Genomic DNA, 15993 nt, shown 5'->3' on the forward strand with positions numbered 1-15993 from the left:
GAAATATTGTACAATTTTTATTTGTAAAAGAGTTTACATTATATAACTGTATAATTAGGTAAAAAAAAAGTCCAAATCTGTATAAGTAGAGAATAAAAAACATACAGAATAAAATTCTGTACGGTGGTTGAGTTTATCTAATGATATAAATTAAGCAAACAAATTATATTACAATGACTATAGGATTTATTATAGATCTCTTTCTCCAGTACATGTACTTTGTTTATTAATTTATAATTACGTACCTGCAAAATTGTCCATTTGGACACGAAGTTACAGCATTTCAAAATAAATTTTCGGTATTTTTAAATGTTCTTTATATTTATGTATGTGTATATTTAATACCTTTTCCACATATGCATTTTGTTTTTGCAGTTTAACTTTTTATGATTTAATTTTTTATATAATCTGTTGCAGAATCCCCTGTAGTGGACTGTATGAAATTATGACAAGGTAAAGATGTCGACGCGCATTAAGAGACAGCTGAGCAAGGCTGGGGGCTCATCTGAAGGGGGAGGGAGTGCCCCATCTGCTGCTGCTCGAAAAAAGCGCCGTATTGACAATTCTGGGTCAGATGATGAAGAGCGATCTGTTTGGACACCCAAACATCTGGGTGACTTGCGGGCATACAACCGATCCGCTTCAGAGGCCCCTGCTGAGGTATGCTGATGCTTTCACTTTTGCTACTTATATATAGCAGTTTATGCATGTTAAAGCAGTATAATCATAATCATGATTACTCATGTTATAGTGGCCATACATGTACTCTTGGGGAAGGAAGTTCTCTCACACTTTATCCTGGGTAGAAGTGAGATGTAGCAACTCAGACATAGTAAAGAGAGCAGCAAAGACCATTGTTGCAAATGAATTGATACAGCTAGAAACAATGATGACGAAGGGTTAATGGAAATCCTTGCCAGTACATTCTGTGTATCTATTAATGAACTCATTTATGTTCTCACTTATGCTAAGTGGTTTAGATATTTATACCTTTATAACTTTGATATACCTTACCTTTGATGAGTTTTGAGAATCTCACTACTCTCGGAGCCCAGCCATGGGCCAGGCTCGTCTTGTGCTTGCCTGGTTAACCAGGCTGTTGCTACTGGAGGCCCGCTGCCCCACATATACATCACAGCCTGGTTGATCTGGCACCTGGTGAAGATACTTATCTGGTTTCCTCTTGAAGGCTTCGACACTTGTTCCAGCTGTGTTTCTGATATCTTCTGGTAAGATGTTGAATAGTCTGGGGCCACGAATGTTATACAGTATTCCCTTATTGTCCTCACTGCACCCCTGCTCCTCACTGTGTCTACTCCACGAGTGTCACTCCACTGCCAGTGGAGTGACATTTGATAATCGTGCACTGCCTTGGATTTATTTTTCACTGTTACAAATAAACATGTCTGTTTCTGTCTATTTGTCTGTCTAGCTCTATCTATGTTTATCTCTGTCTCAGCTTGTCTGTCTTTCTGTCTGCCTGTGTTTCTATCTTCTTGTCTCTCTACTTGTCTCTGTCTCAGAGAGAGAGCCGCTCATGAACCAACAGGTATTACACATGATGCAAAGCCAGTCACGTCTGATTCCAGAACAAGTGAATATGTGTATTACTTGCCAGTCATGCTTATTATACAAAGTATAGCACTTTGTCTGGATTTTTTGGGTTATCCTAGGTAATTTATACTATGTTTAACTGTGTTATGTGTACCTGTGAGGTAGAGACAGAGCTAGACAGAGACAGAGATAGATACAGGCAGACAGAAGGAGATAGAGACAGCCAAAGCAAATCAGCCAGCCAGCCAGCTGCCGACCAGCCAGCCGGCCACCCAACCAACCGGCCTGCCAAACGTGTATTACACGTTCTGAAATTGTTTCTCTTTACTTAGGGCATACGTTATAGAACACTCTGGCAGGATGACACTACCAGTGGTATCAAAATTGAAAGGATGTTACACATTAGTTATTATTGAGGTTTTTGATATTTCTTCTCTCCTGCAAGTGGCGGCATATCTGAGGCTCACTCGTAACTTGGATTTTGGTTCGCAACTCAAAGCAAAAAATCGACCGAGTGTTGGCTCGTAACTCGGAAATCTCGTAAATTGGGGCACTCATAAGTCAGGGTACCACTGTATACAGTACACTACTGTATAAACATTTAAAAATGCGTATACCAGAAATGTTATAAATGCTGCAAAGGTGACATGAAAATAATATCAAAGATGGTTGACACAAACCATAGTATGTTCCTCACTTAGCGACAAATTTGTTTGCCGACATGGTCTTAGGAACAGAACTCTGTTATTAACCCTTTGACTGTTTCCGACGTATAAATACGTCTTACGAGCCAATGTTTCTGACGTATTTATACGCACAAATTCTAGCGGCTTCAAATCAAGCGCGAAAGGCCTGGTAGGCCTACATGAGAGAGAATGGGTCTCAGTGGTCGGTGTGCACCCTGTGAAAAAAATCTGGGACCCAGCGGTGCATTGTGGGAATGCCATGTTGTTAGTCCATTTTCACCATGCCTCTTGGTAAGAAGTTCCTCACTCCTCGGCGGATTGGAGGTCTTTTGTTCCCAAGTGATAGCTCTAACAGCGATGAAAATGTCAGTGACAGTGAATTCCAGGGTTTTGAAGTGAGTGTTACCGGAAAAAGTGCCCAGGATAACGTAATTAGTGATGAAAACCCAGATGACCCACAACCTACCACCTCTGGTGCTGGGCCGGCTTGTTCACGTTCACGTTCGCCTGTACCAGGACGAAAGAGGAAACTATTTGGTCGTGTACAACACCCAGATGTTAGCAGTGATAGTGATAGTGATTTCAAGGTCATTGAAAGCAGTTCTAGTGACAGTGAGAGTGAATACAGTGGACCCCCGGTTAACGATATTTTTTCACTCCATAAGTATGTTCAGGTGCCAGTACTGACCGAATTTATTCCCATAAGGAATATTGTGAAGTAGATTAGTCCATTTCAGACCCCCAAACATACACGTACCAACGCACTTACATAAATACACTTACATAATTGGTCGCATTCGGAGGTAATCGTTATGCGGGGGTTCACTGTATTCCCCAGTTAAGCGGCAGTATGTACGACGTAGCATGCGGTCTGGTAGTGTTTCATATGTTGTTCCAAGGGGAAGGAGAAACTCTGGGAGCACATCCCGTGGCCCTACACCACGACCTGATAGTGAGGATGACGATATTGTAACGATGGGTATGAATGATGTGAGTGATGGAGCAGGCAGTGGTGGTGATAGTGAGGGTGGCACGGCCCATGTAGCACCATCAGCGGGCCACGCTACTACCCATGCTGCTGACTCTGCACAACAACCAGCCTCACCGTACCCCACACTCCCACAACCTGCGCAACCACAACCACAGTACAATATCCAGACCCCACCAGCAGACCGCATCTGGGATTGGCAGGACGGTGACAAGTTTGTTCCCAGTCCCCATGACTTTGATGAAACACAAAGTGGAATAAAGCCATCTTGTCCACTTGGGAACAATGCCAGTGAACTGGACTGCTTTGAGTTATTTTTCGATGAACCCCTGATGGACATCATTGCCAGGGAAACAAACACATACTGTGATTACACCATGGCAAATACAATTCTCTCACCAAAATCACGGCTACACAAGTGGAAGGAGACAACTGTGGCAGAGATGTACCTGTTTTTTGCCACGATAATGCTTATGCCACATGTGTATAAGCACACTGTCACCACATACTGGGCAACAGAACGCCTGATTTCAACTCCAGGTTTTAGTGACATTGTAGGTGTCAATCGTTTCCTGATACTGTTACGTTGTTACACTTTTCAGACAAAACCAGGCCTGACAGAAGCGACAGGTTATATAAGATCAGAAATGTGTTTATGTACCTGAAACAAAAGTGCTGCATGTATTTTTATCCCTTCAGGAAGCTTGTTATTGATGAGTCCTTGATTTTATTCAAAGGAAGACTCTCATTCAAGTAATATATACCAAGCAAGAGGAAACGCTTTGGTATAAAGCTATTTGTACTGTGTGATTGCAGAAGTGGTCTAGTTTTGGATATCATTGTGTACACTGGCAGTAATACTTTGAGAGATACCATGAAGTTAATGGGTATCTCTGGTGATGTGGTTCGAACAATGATGGAACCATATCTTGGTAAGGGGCATATGTTATTTACTGATAACTGGTACACAAGCCCCTTACTCAGTGATTTCTTGCGAGTGAACTGGACAGACGTGTGTGGCACAGTGCGTCGTAATCGTAAACATATGCCAAGGTTCGACGCTAGCACTCGCAGAGGTGAGGTGCAGGCCTTTGCTGCCAATGACATCATGGCATTTCGGTGGCATGACAAACGTGATGTCACATTATTGACATCAGTTCACAGAAACAAAATGGTACCCAGTGGCAGGGACAACAGAGAGACCAATGAACCCATTCTAAAGCCTGCAGCTGTCATGGACTACAACCTCAATATGCGCTTAGTGGACAAATGTGACATGCAGATTGGGTTTGCAGACTGTGTACGCAAGAGTTATAAGTGGTATATAAAACTTTTTTTCCATCTTGTTGATATCTCTATGCTAAATGCTTATAACATATACAAGTTGAAGACCAACAAAACACCAAAATATGGTGAATTTTGCCTGTCAGTAATCAGACAAATAATTGCAAAGTACCAAGGAGCAACTCCTGCAATAGACCAGCGCCCAAAGACGTCATCTCGTATGAGGCCTGGTGATCAGTACCCCATACAACTGCCTCCTACTACTGCCAAGAAAAATGCTCAGAAGAGGTGTTATGTATGTATGCATACCACAAAACGCCCACAAACACGCAGAGACACTCGTTTTATGTGTGAGGAGTGTGAAGTGCCCCTCTGCATATACCCATGTTTCAAAGAGTTCCACAAGCTGCAGCAGTTCTAGGAACGTGTTTATTGAGTGTACATATGTATATATATTATGGAACAATATTAATAAACATTGTTTTGTATTGTTTGTGTAAACAAAGTGTATACACAAACTAATAGTGATAAAGTTTGTTCTGTTATTGTGTTGTAAACAATGAGTGTATATTTGAACAATGCACCTTACATTGGTCTCACAGGCCACATAAGTTACCTGGAACAGAAAAATATTGAAAAATGCAAGAAACCTTTGAATTAGAGTACATAAAAGAATACCAGGTTGGCGGCAGTCGCCGCTGTTGCCGTACGCACATCACTTTCTGCAAACTTTGCAGCTCTATATCTTGGTAAGTACTGATGGCAAAATTTTTTTATTAGGCTTAAAACACTCACAAAAATATTCCTAACATTTTCATAAGAAAAAATAATTTTTTTTTTCGAATATTTGGTGACATAGAATGACAGTTTCAGAGAGGGGCCTGAAACAGTCAAAGGGTTAAATGAGGAGTGGCCGTACTGCTGTACGCTAACAGTCCCTTTCAAAGTAGGCGAAATTGCAGATCTGGAGAATACACAGAAACTTTCACTGCATGTGTAAGTACAGTCAAGCACTTCAGTTACTGGGAACATTTGAAGTCCCTTGATCTGTACTCCTTGGAACACAGGCAAGAAAGATGCATCATACTTTACACCTCCCAGCATACATAAGGGGGATTACCAGTAGACCCCTAGCTGACTTCAGGAGAGAGCTGGGCAGATATCTAAAGTCAGTACCTGACCAGCCAGGCTGTGGTTTGTACATTGGATTGTGTGTGGGTCACAGTATCAGTCTAGTTGATCAGGCCCTGATCCACTGTGAGGCCTGGTTATGGACTTGGCCGTGGGGACGTTGATCCCTGGAGCACCCTCGAGCTAGGTAAGGAATTAATATAGAGAAACACCGTATAATAGAATTGGGATTAAGCAACAATAGGATACAGAAAGTATGAAAATTGGGTGTTAAGACTATATATATGAAATTAGAAATCTATATATTTGCCCTCAATTATATGGATGTGGAAATTCTTAAACCTGTTTGGAACATATTTTAGACCATGATTGGAATGTGTAACAGTGGAATAGTGCCTGCACCTAAAAGGAAAAATGTGGACAAGATAGAAAAAGTCTAATTCTTGCTACCAAAGCTTCAGAACTTAGAGTTAAGATGAGAGGCTAAAAACACACTAAAATACCCTCGTTGACTGTAAAAAAAAAAAAAAAAAAGGCTTTATAGCACTTTCAGTAGGGAGAAGAGGAAGCTAAAGTTATATATACATACAAAGTCATAAATACAGGCAGGCTGTTTTACAGTGCTTTGCTTTACAGAATTTTGCTAATGCAGCAGTTTTCAATTATACCCATTCTTCATTTATTCAGACTTCTTATGCTAAATATATTCACCACTTGCTGTAAGCTAAGGATGAAAATATTAAAGGTGAGTAATGTGTGTATTGTATACGTATGCATTTTTTTAACTCTATTGCTCAGTTAATATATGATAATGTAAGCATGTTATCAGGCTTTTATATACATTTGAAAATAAAAAAGAGGCTATGTTTCACTTTACAGCAGTTTTCACTGTGTAGCAGTAGCCCAGAATGAAACCTGCTGTATAAGCGGGGCCCTCTTGTAGTTATGAAAGAGTACTGTACTGTAGTTATATAAAGAACATTTCCTAGCACCATCAACAGGTAGAAGAAACAGTCACAGTCACATTGAGACCTCCATATTTGCTACTATTATGCTCTTGGAGATTTCATGAGCATGGATAATAAGTCGACTTTATGAAGTAGCAAGGTTCCTTATTTGCTGGTTTTGATTATCCAGAGATTTTTCTGATGGGCAACCTGCAAATACATGTAGATTTAGTTATTCATAGTTTTTCTGGTTCATTACCTTTCCCATGTTTAATTCTCTTGTAGTTTGGTTATTGTTTCTTTTAAATTTTGATGTTTTTTGATACTTTTTCTTAATTTAAAGTTCCTTATAGGTCAGTTTTCTATATCACAGTAAATTTTTACACTCTGATTACAGTAGACTGTTATATTACACGGTAGTTATGTTCCTGAAAATGCCCTGTTAGGTAAAACCGTGTGAGACAAACTGAAGAACTTATGGGAAAAATAGGGTTACGTTCCTGGGAGCCCCCAAAAAGCCAAACCTTTTTTTTTAGACCAACAGATTTTACAAAAATAAAAGTGAATATGTAATTGTAGTTCATTGTCATGATATATTATGTTTTTACTGCTTAAGACTACAAATCCAGCAGAAATAATAGTATTTCTTACCTTAAATTGTGGGTACTGGTGTTTGTGGATGATTGTGAAGATGGTGGAGATGCATGTTTTGGCCCTACTCGGCTGAGGTGAATGGTTGTTGGTTGTCAGCAGAAGTGGATGTTAGAGGTTCTGGTACTAAAGTCAGTGATTGTATTTTAGTGTGCATAAACTCTGTAATGGATTTCTGGGCTCTTTTACCCTGCAGTACACTATACAGCTGACGGTAAGGCATCATCAGCTGGTCTAGACCCTGTTTCAAAGCACTGCTTCTAGATTTGTCAGGATCCTCTTCATTGAAAGTTTGCTAGTTTAGCAGCAACATGTAACTGCTCACGTAACTGGTGCATGTTAACCGTTTTTCTTCAGGTTCTTCATCTTCTGTTATGTGGCTCCCTTGTATCTGTGCATCGAGCTCTGCCAACATTTCCTCTGGACTCCTGTCTTCATTGTCATTATCATCTTCTAAGAGCTCATTCACATCATCTTCATTCATATCTTCAAAAATCATCATCTGGTAATCTCCTTGCCAGCTGAACAATTTCCTGAACCTGACTTAAGAACATAAGAAAGAATGAACACTGCAACAGGCCTACTGACCCATGTGGAGAAGGTCCATTCCCCCCCCCCCCCCCCCAGGATTATCCCAATGACCCACCCCCTGGATTATCCCAATGACCCACCCAGTCTGGTCATCCCCACTCAAGGATGGAGCACTGTACCAGACCCAGCAGCACAAGCTAGTCAGGTCCAACTCACACCCACTCATGTATTTATCTAACCTATTTTTAAAACTACACAACGTTTTAGCCTCAATAATCGTACTCGGGAGCTTGTTGCACTCATCCACAACTCTATTACCAAACCAGTGCTTTCCTATATCCTTCCTGAATCTGAATTTTTCCAACTTGAAACCAATGCTGCGAGTCCTGTCTTGGCTGGAAATTTTCAGCACACTATTTACATCCCCTTTATTTATTCCTGTTTTCCATTTATACACCTCAATCATATCTCCCCTAATTCTACGCCTTTCGAGAGAGTGCAGATTCAGGGCCTTCAGTCTATCCTCATAGGGAAGATTTCTGATACATGGGATCAACAGAAAACCAGTGAAAGAACTAACTACAGAAGGCCATAACTTTCCGCAGCCTGCACTTAATGTTGATTGGGGCACTTAATTCCATGCACTTCTAGCATAGCTGATGGCATCTGCAATGTTAAATTTATTCCAGAAACTTGGTACTGCCAGGTTGGAGTCAAGAGTCCATTGATGCAACTAGATTTTTCATAACTTTTTTGTGTAGTTACACTTGAATGAGCATTTAAATCTGTAGGAGAAGGAAGGCGGGGTAGGGGTCATCCTCAAAAAGGTAAGGGCGGTTTTGTGGGCGAGGGGCTTGGACTTCCAGCAGGTGTGCATGAGTGTGTTTGATAGGAGTGAATGGAGACGAATGGTATTTGGGACCTGACGATCTGTTGGAGTGTGAGCAGGGTAATATTTAGTGAAGGGATTCAGGGAAACCGGTTATTTTTATATAGCCGGACTTGAGTCCTGGAAATGGGAAGTACAATGCCTGCACTCTAAAGGAGGGGTTTCAGGATATTAGCAGTTTGGAGGGATATGTTGTGTATCTTTAAATGTATATGCTTCTAAACTGTTGTGTTCTGAGCACCTCTGAAAAAACAGTGATTATGTGTGAGTGAGGTGAAAGTGTTGAATGATGATGAAAGCATTTTCTTTTTGGGGATTTTCTTTCTTTTTTGGGTCACCCTGCCTCGGTGGGAGACAGCCGACTTGTTGAGAAAAAAAAAGCACTTGAATGACTTAATAACTCCCTGATCCAGTGGTGGTATTAAAGATGTATTTTGAGGTAAAAATACAACTTTTACATGTGGGGTCACATCCAGCAGAGCTTGTGGATGAGTACGGGAATTATCAAGAATGAAGAGAGCCTTGAATGCAAGGTTCTTGCTGTGCAGGTAAAACTTGACTTCAGTAATAAAGTGATGCTTAAACCAGTCAATAAATATTTCCTCTGTCATCCATGCTGACTGGTTTGACCTCCAAATTACTGGTAAGGTGCTTTTATCTACACCTTCAAAGCACAAGGATTCTTAGAGCAGTAAATAACCATGGGCTTACACTTGAAATCACCTGATGCATTACCGCAGTGGAACAAGGTGAAGCAGTCCTTTGCTGTCTTGAAGCCTGATGCACTTTTCTTTTGCTGACTGATATAAGTTCTTGTTGGCATTTTCTTCCAAAAAATACTTGTCTCGTCAGCATTAAATATTTGATGGGGCTCATAGCCACCCTCAGAAATAATTTCCTGCAATTCAGCAGGGATCTTACTTGCTGCTGTATGATCAGCTGAAATACTTTCACCAGAAAACTTAATATTATGTAACTTATTATCCAACTCAAAGTTGTGGAACCAGCCTGTGCTAAAATCTGAAACCAAGACAACAGTGCATAATTGTTCACAATAAAGCTAACAGAATCCTTGGCTTCATATCAAGAAGCATAAATAATAGGAGTCCTCAGGTTGTTCTTCAACTCTATATATCCTTGGTTAGACCTCATTTATATTATGCTGCACAGTTTTGGTCACTGTATTACAGAATGGATATAATTGCTCTGGAAAACATACAAAGGAGGATGACAAAGTTGATCCCATGTATCAGAAATCTTCCCTATGAGGATAGACTAAGGGTCCTGAATCTGCACTCTCTTGTAAGGCGTAGAATTAGGGAGGATATGATTGAGGTGTATAAATGGAAGACAGGAATAAATAAAGGGATGTAAATAACGTGCTGAAAATATCTAGCCTAGACAGGACTCGTAGCAATGGTTTTAAGTTGGAAAAATTCAGATTCAGGAAGGATATAGGAAAGCACTGGTTTGATAATAGAGTTGTGGATGAGTGGAACAAACTCCCAAGTACAGTTATTGAGGCTAAAACGTTGTGTAGTTTTAAAAATAGGTTAGATAAATACATGAGTGGGTGTGGCTGGGTGTGAGTTGGACCTGATTAGCTTGTGCTACTAGGTCAGTTGCCATGTTCCTTCCTTAAGTGAATGTGACCTGACCTGACTAGGTTGGGGCATTGACTTAAATACTTAAGCCGGTAGGAGACTTGGACCTGCCTCGTATGGGCCAGTAGGCCTACTGCAGTGTTCCTTCTTTCTTATGTTCTTATGTTCTTATGTAAACACACACTGCTTTAAACAACTGTAAGACCATTTCCCTAATTAAGATGAAATTAAGTGGTACACCTTTCTTTGTTTTTTGTTTGATCAACTCAAGCAACAAGTTTTCAGTTTTATTTACTTGTTGTGAGGCCTGGTCACAGACCGGGCCGCGGGGGCGTTGACCCCCGGAACTCTCTCCAGGTAAACTCCAGGTATGTATCATTCTTTTCACAAGATGACATCTTGGGTTATTCATGACACAAGTTCGTATATTCACCTCATTCTTTTTAATTGTATGAACTGACACATCATTAAGGCCACAGGCCCTCACTACATCCACCACATGTGAGCCACTCTTAAGCTTATCTAACAAGATAAGGTAAGATTTTCTTCAGATTTTTAGCCCCGGAGGGTTAGCCACCCAGGATAACCCAAGAAAGTCAGTGCGTCATTGAGGACTTTCTAACTTATTTCCATTGGGGTCCTTAATCTTGTCCCCTAGGATGCGACCCACACCAGTCGACTAACACCCAAGTACTATTTGCTGCTATGTGAACAGGACAACAGGTGTAAGGAAACGTGTCGAAATGTTTCCACCCGCTGGGAATCGAACCCGGGCCCTCTGTGTGTGAAGCGGGAGCTTTAACCACTGGCCACTGGGCCTGGTGGCTAATTTCTTTGTAACTCCTAGACTTAAATGCTTAAATCTTCCATTGCCACTTTCAGAAACACTTGTATACCTACTGGGTATCATGATTGCTTGGCAGGTACAATAATGGCAATTAAAAGATCTAAACTCAATCCACAAACATAATAATAAACACAGCTAGCTCCTAGCTGTTGGGGAAGTATCCCACGGGCGATGCTCCAAATTTTTCCTCTCCTGCAAACCGAACTGTGTTAAGTTAATTTTACAAAGTGTTGTATAAAATTGCGCAGCAATTTTTTAATAGTGTAATAACCAAAATACACCAAATAAAACTGTGTAATATAATGTTTTACTGTACCTTTATTCTGTCACTGCTTTGAATCTGAACTAGTATACTGTTTATGATTCAGTTGTACGTCAAGAGATTTTATGGAAAATTTCATCATTCCAGCTGTTCCGAAAGGACCTGATCTCAGCTATGAAACTAGCGGATAATGAACCACTGAGTTCAGAAGATTATTGGGGCATTGGTGATCCGTGGAAGCAGGAATGGGAGCGAGGCGTCCAGGTCCCCGTCAACCCCGATTCCCTACCTGAGTCTACCGTCACTGTTACTGTACAAAGACAACACCGGGATCGTGAAGCCAACTTTAGGCTGTAAGTATCCCATGGATTGCAGCTGTAAGTATTTTGTTAGATCAACTTAGTCATCATCATAGTAAGAATAACTTTTAATGACAATTGCATTAGAATCTAGATGAAAATTTCTTGGTGCCTGTTTAGAAAACTTGTTACTCAATATTAACTGAAATATTTTTTTTAACAATAATTTCAGTTGAGTCAAAAAAAAGTTTCTTGCTGGTTTTGGGTATTTATTTATTTATTTATTTATTAATTTGAACATGATACAGTGAAGTACAAAAGAATACAGTTAAATGCAGAATGCCAAAGCCACTTGAATGCATAGCATTACGGGCAGGCTTAAAATTAACTTAAGATTAACTAAGCAATGAAGTATTCAGTGGTAAAACATTATTGTAAACAGATAACAAGCACAAATGAGTATTACAAAAACAATAATGATACAATAATACAATAATGAGATACATATATGAGATACAATTATTCAGTATTTATTTAGTTGTGGGTGAGTAAGTGATTTTTGAGAAGAGACTTGAATTTATTAACAGACAGTTTTTTGTTTGTTTGTTTGTTTGTTGTGCACCCTGACTTAACTTCTGGCTTTCTTCCCTTTTCTTTCTCACTTGCAACTTGACAATGGTCCAGGATGGACCGACACGCCATGCAGTTTTCATTTCCAATTTGTGGGTTGTGAATTGTTCCAGCCACGGTATTGTGACTTTTACTTTTCGTCACTGTAGTTCATGGTATTTAACCCTTTCAGGGTCCAAGGCCCAAATCTGGAGTCACGCACCAGTGTCCAAGAATTTAAAAAAAAAAAAAATTGTTATTTTTTCTTATGAAATCGTAGAGAATCTTTTTGTGAAGGTAATAAAACAAAAAGTACGAAATTTGGTGGAAAATTGACGAAATTATGCTCTCGCGAATTTTGATGTGTCAGTGATATTTACGAATCGGCGATTTTGCCGACTTTGACTCCCATTTTAGGCCAATCACATTATTCCAATCAACCAAATTCTTAGCTATTTCACTAGTATTACTTCTATTCTATCGATTGAGCACAAGAAATCGCCAAGTCAACTGTTTCAACTACAAAATAAAGTGATCGGAAATTGTTAATTTGGCCAATTTAACACAAAGTTCAAAATATTCCAATTTCAAAATAGGGTCCAGAATAAACAATGTAGGCATTCCTGGCACTAAACTAACATTTCCTCTGTTCATTAGTTATGTTTTGAGGCTTTACAAATAAATTCCATTTTGATTTTTTATTCACATAATGAATTTTTATTTACACCAAAAAATAGAAGATTTACTGTTATGCAATACTGTAATAATTGTATAAATATCATCACCATATTTGTGAATGTATATTAGACCCACCAGCTGACGTGTATTAGATGTGTGAGGTCGTTTGTTTACTCTTGAATATCGGCAAAAATTTAACATTTCCGCTACTTTGAGCTCAGTTTCAAGCCATTTCCAGTGCTAAAACCAATCAAAATCATCTCTATTTCTGTAATATGTCTTCCATTCTATCAAATGAGACCAAGAAATCGCAAATACAACTATAAAAAACATAAGAAAAAACACTGCAAAGTCGCTGTTTTAATCGAAAAATCATGATTTCAGTTTTTTTCTCTCATTATACACAGTGTGCTGCAGGATCTGTTTTATGTGGTGCACACATACCACATAGATGTATTCTCTCATATCTAGGCCCAAATGTACCACTCACAGTTTATCAGAGTGAGCTGAGCTCATGGCGTAGATCTACGGTTTGGACACTCACCGTAAAGCCGTAGATCTACGGGACGGACCCTGAAAGGGTTAACATGGCTGATGAAGATGAATTGTCATGCTTTCAGTTACCTACACAATGTTTGTTAAAGACATTTATTAGGAAATGTTGAATTCACTTCATGTACAATTCTGATTTATGGCATCATGACGAAAAATGTGAATACTTTGATAATCATTAGAAAACAAAATTAATGAACAAATATTTTATTAAATATAATAATAAATACATTTTAAGCTCAGGATTTACTCTATTATTCTGTCTGTCTGTCTGTCTCTCAGTGTCTGTCTGTCTGTCTCTGTGTTGCTCTGTTTGTCTCTCAGTGTCGCTCTGTCTCTCACTGTCACTCTGTCTGTCTGTCTCTCAGTGTTGCTCTGTCTGTCTGTCCCTCAGTGTCGCTCTGTCTGTCTGTCTCTCAGTGTCGCTCTGTCTGTCTGTCTCTCAGTGTCGCTCTGTCTGTCTCTCAGTGTCGCTCTGTCTGTCTGTCTCTCAGTGTCGCTCTGTCTGTGTCTCTCAGTGTCGCTATGTCTGTCTCTCAGTGTCGCTCTGTCTGTGTCTCTCAGTGTCGCTCTGTCTGTCTCTCAGTGTGTCTGTCTCTCAGTGTTTGTCTGTCTGTCTCTGTCCATCTCTGTCTCTGTCCATCTCTGTCTCTGTCCATCTCTGTCTGTCCATCTCTGTCTCTGTCCATCTCTGTCTCTGTCTGTCTCTGTCTCTCTGTCTCTCTGTCTCTCTGTCTCTCTGTCTCTCTCTCTGTCTCTGTCTCTCTCTCTGTCTCCCTCTCTCTCTCTCTCTCTCTCTCTCTCTCTCTCTCTCTCTCTCTCTCTCTCTCTCTCTCTCTCTCTCTCTCTCTCTCTCTCTCTCTCTTTTTCTCTTTCTTTCTTTTTACACAGTGTTTGACAAGGTTAAAGATCCCTAGTTTTATTGACAAGCTGTTGTGTTCTGAGCACCTCTGCAAAAACAGTGTGTGTGAGTGAGGTGAAAGTGTTGAATGATGATGAAAGTATTTTCTTTTTGGGGATTTTGTTTCTTTTTGGGTCACCCTGCCTTGGTGGGAGATGGCCGACGTGTTAAAAAAAAAATGTCTTTTTCAATAATTGGAATGGCCAAAATCTTGACCAATCATTCTTGGTTATATTTTATCTGAGAAATAGGGTAAAACATTGACTTTTTGTATGATGATGGATTAACAGTGGAGGGCAAGTGTTACATAGGAGAAGCCTGAGGATATGATTAATGAACAGTGGACCGGTTGCTTTAGTGGCTTGAATGCCTACAGTGTTTGTTTTGGACTCTGTTTATAAAGTGGAATTTTTTATATTTTGTATAAAATTAGCTAAAATACAGACATCTTAGTATATTATATGGTAGTTGTGATAGTTGAATGGGTAGTTTCTGGTGCTCAATCAATAAAACAGGAGGCATACTAGCAAAACTGTAGGGAATTGGGTCACTTGGCAGACGATGCACCATCCCCCCAATGAAAAGCAGGGGTGTCACTAGCACGTTAAGAGACCATACAATAAGTGTCAGGGGCCCGAGACTGTTCAACTGCCTCCCAGCACACATAAGGGGGATTACCAACAGACCCCTGGCAGTCTTCAAGCTGGCACTGGACAAGCACCTAAAGTCAGTTCCTGATCAGCCGGGCTGTGGCTCGTACGTTGGTTTGCGTGCAGCCAGCAGCAACAGCCTGGTTGATCAGGCACTGATCCACCAGGAGGCCTGGTCACAGACCGGGCCGCGGGGGCGTTGACCCCCGAAACTCTCTCCAGGTAAACTCCAGGTAATTTCAATTGGCATATAATAAGACGAAATTACTGGTGTAAATCGTGCCTGTGTAATTTTGTAGTCTTCCATCAGATTTCACATATTTGGCATCATTACCTTCAGAAAAAGATTCCACCATTTCATAAAATAATTTTTTTTAACCCTTTGATGGTCCATAGAGTGACAGCAAGGGTCCCAGAATTATAAAAAAAAAAATTATTGTTTTTTCTTATGAAATGGTAGAGAATCTTTTTCTGAAGGTAATAAAGCAAAAAGTACAAAATTTGATGGAAAATTGATGAAATCATGCTCTCATGTCAGCGATATTTACATGTCAGCGATTTTTGCTGACTTTGACTCCCATTTTAGGCCAATTACATTATTCCAGTTGACCAAATTCTTAGCTATTTCACTAGTATTACTTCTATTTTATCAATTGAGCACAGGAAATCATCCAGTCAACTTATTCAACTACCCAGTAAAGTGATTGGAAATTGGTAATTTGACCAATTTAACACAAAGTTCAAAATATTCCAATTTCAAATTTGGGTCCAGAATAAACAATGCAGGCATTCCTGGCACTAAACTATCATTTCCTCTGTTCATTAGTTACATTTTAAGGCTTTACAAATGAATTCCATTTTCATTTTTTGTTCACATAATGAATTTTTATTCACACCAAAAAAATGAAAGATTTACTGTTATGCAATATT

General features: G+C 39.8%; 1 protein-coding gene across 1 annotated transcript in view; it reads left to right on the forward strand.

Moving 5' to 3' along the window:
- Positions 1–417: 417 nt before the first annotated feature.
- Positions 418–15993, forward strand: part of rno (PHD finger protein rhinoceros) — a gene marked incomplete at its 5' end in the record, with an annotated part of 156789 nt that continues 141213 nt past the window's right edge. The window contains 2 exon segments of the mRNA XM_070100420.1: positions 418–660; positions 11522–11727. Coding sequence (XP_069956521.1) covers positions 460–660; positions 11522–11727 — 407 coding nt within the window.

Source organism: Cherax quadricarinatus, chromosome 72 (genome assembly GCF_038502225.1).
Source record: "Cherax quadricarinatus isolate ZL_2023a chromosome 72, ASM3850222v1, whole genome shotgun sequence".
In the NCBI taxonomy this organism is placed as follows: domain Eukaryota; kingdom Metazoa; phylum Arthropoda; class Malacostraca; order Decapoda; family Parastacidae; genus Cherax; species Cherax quadricarinatus.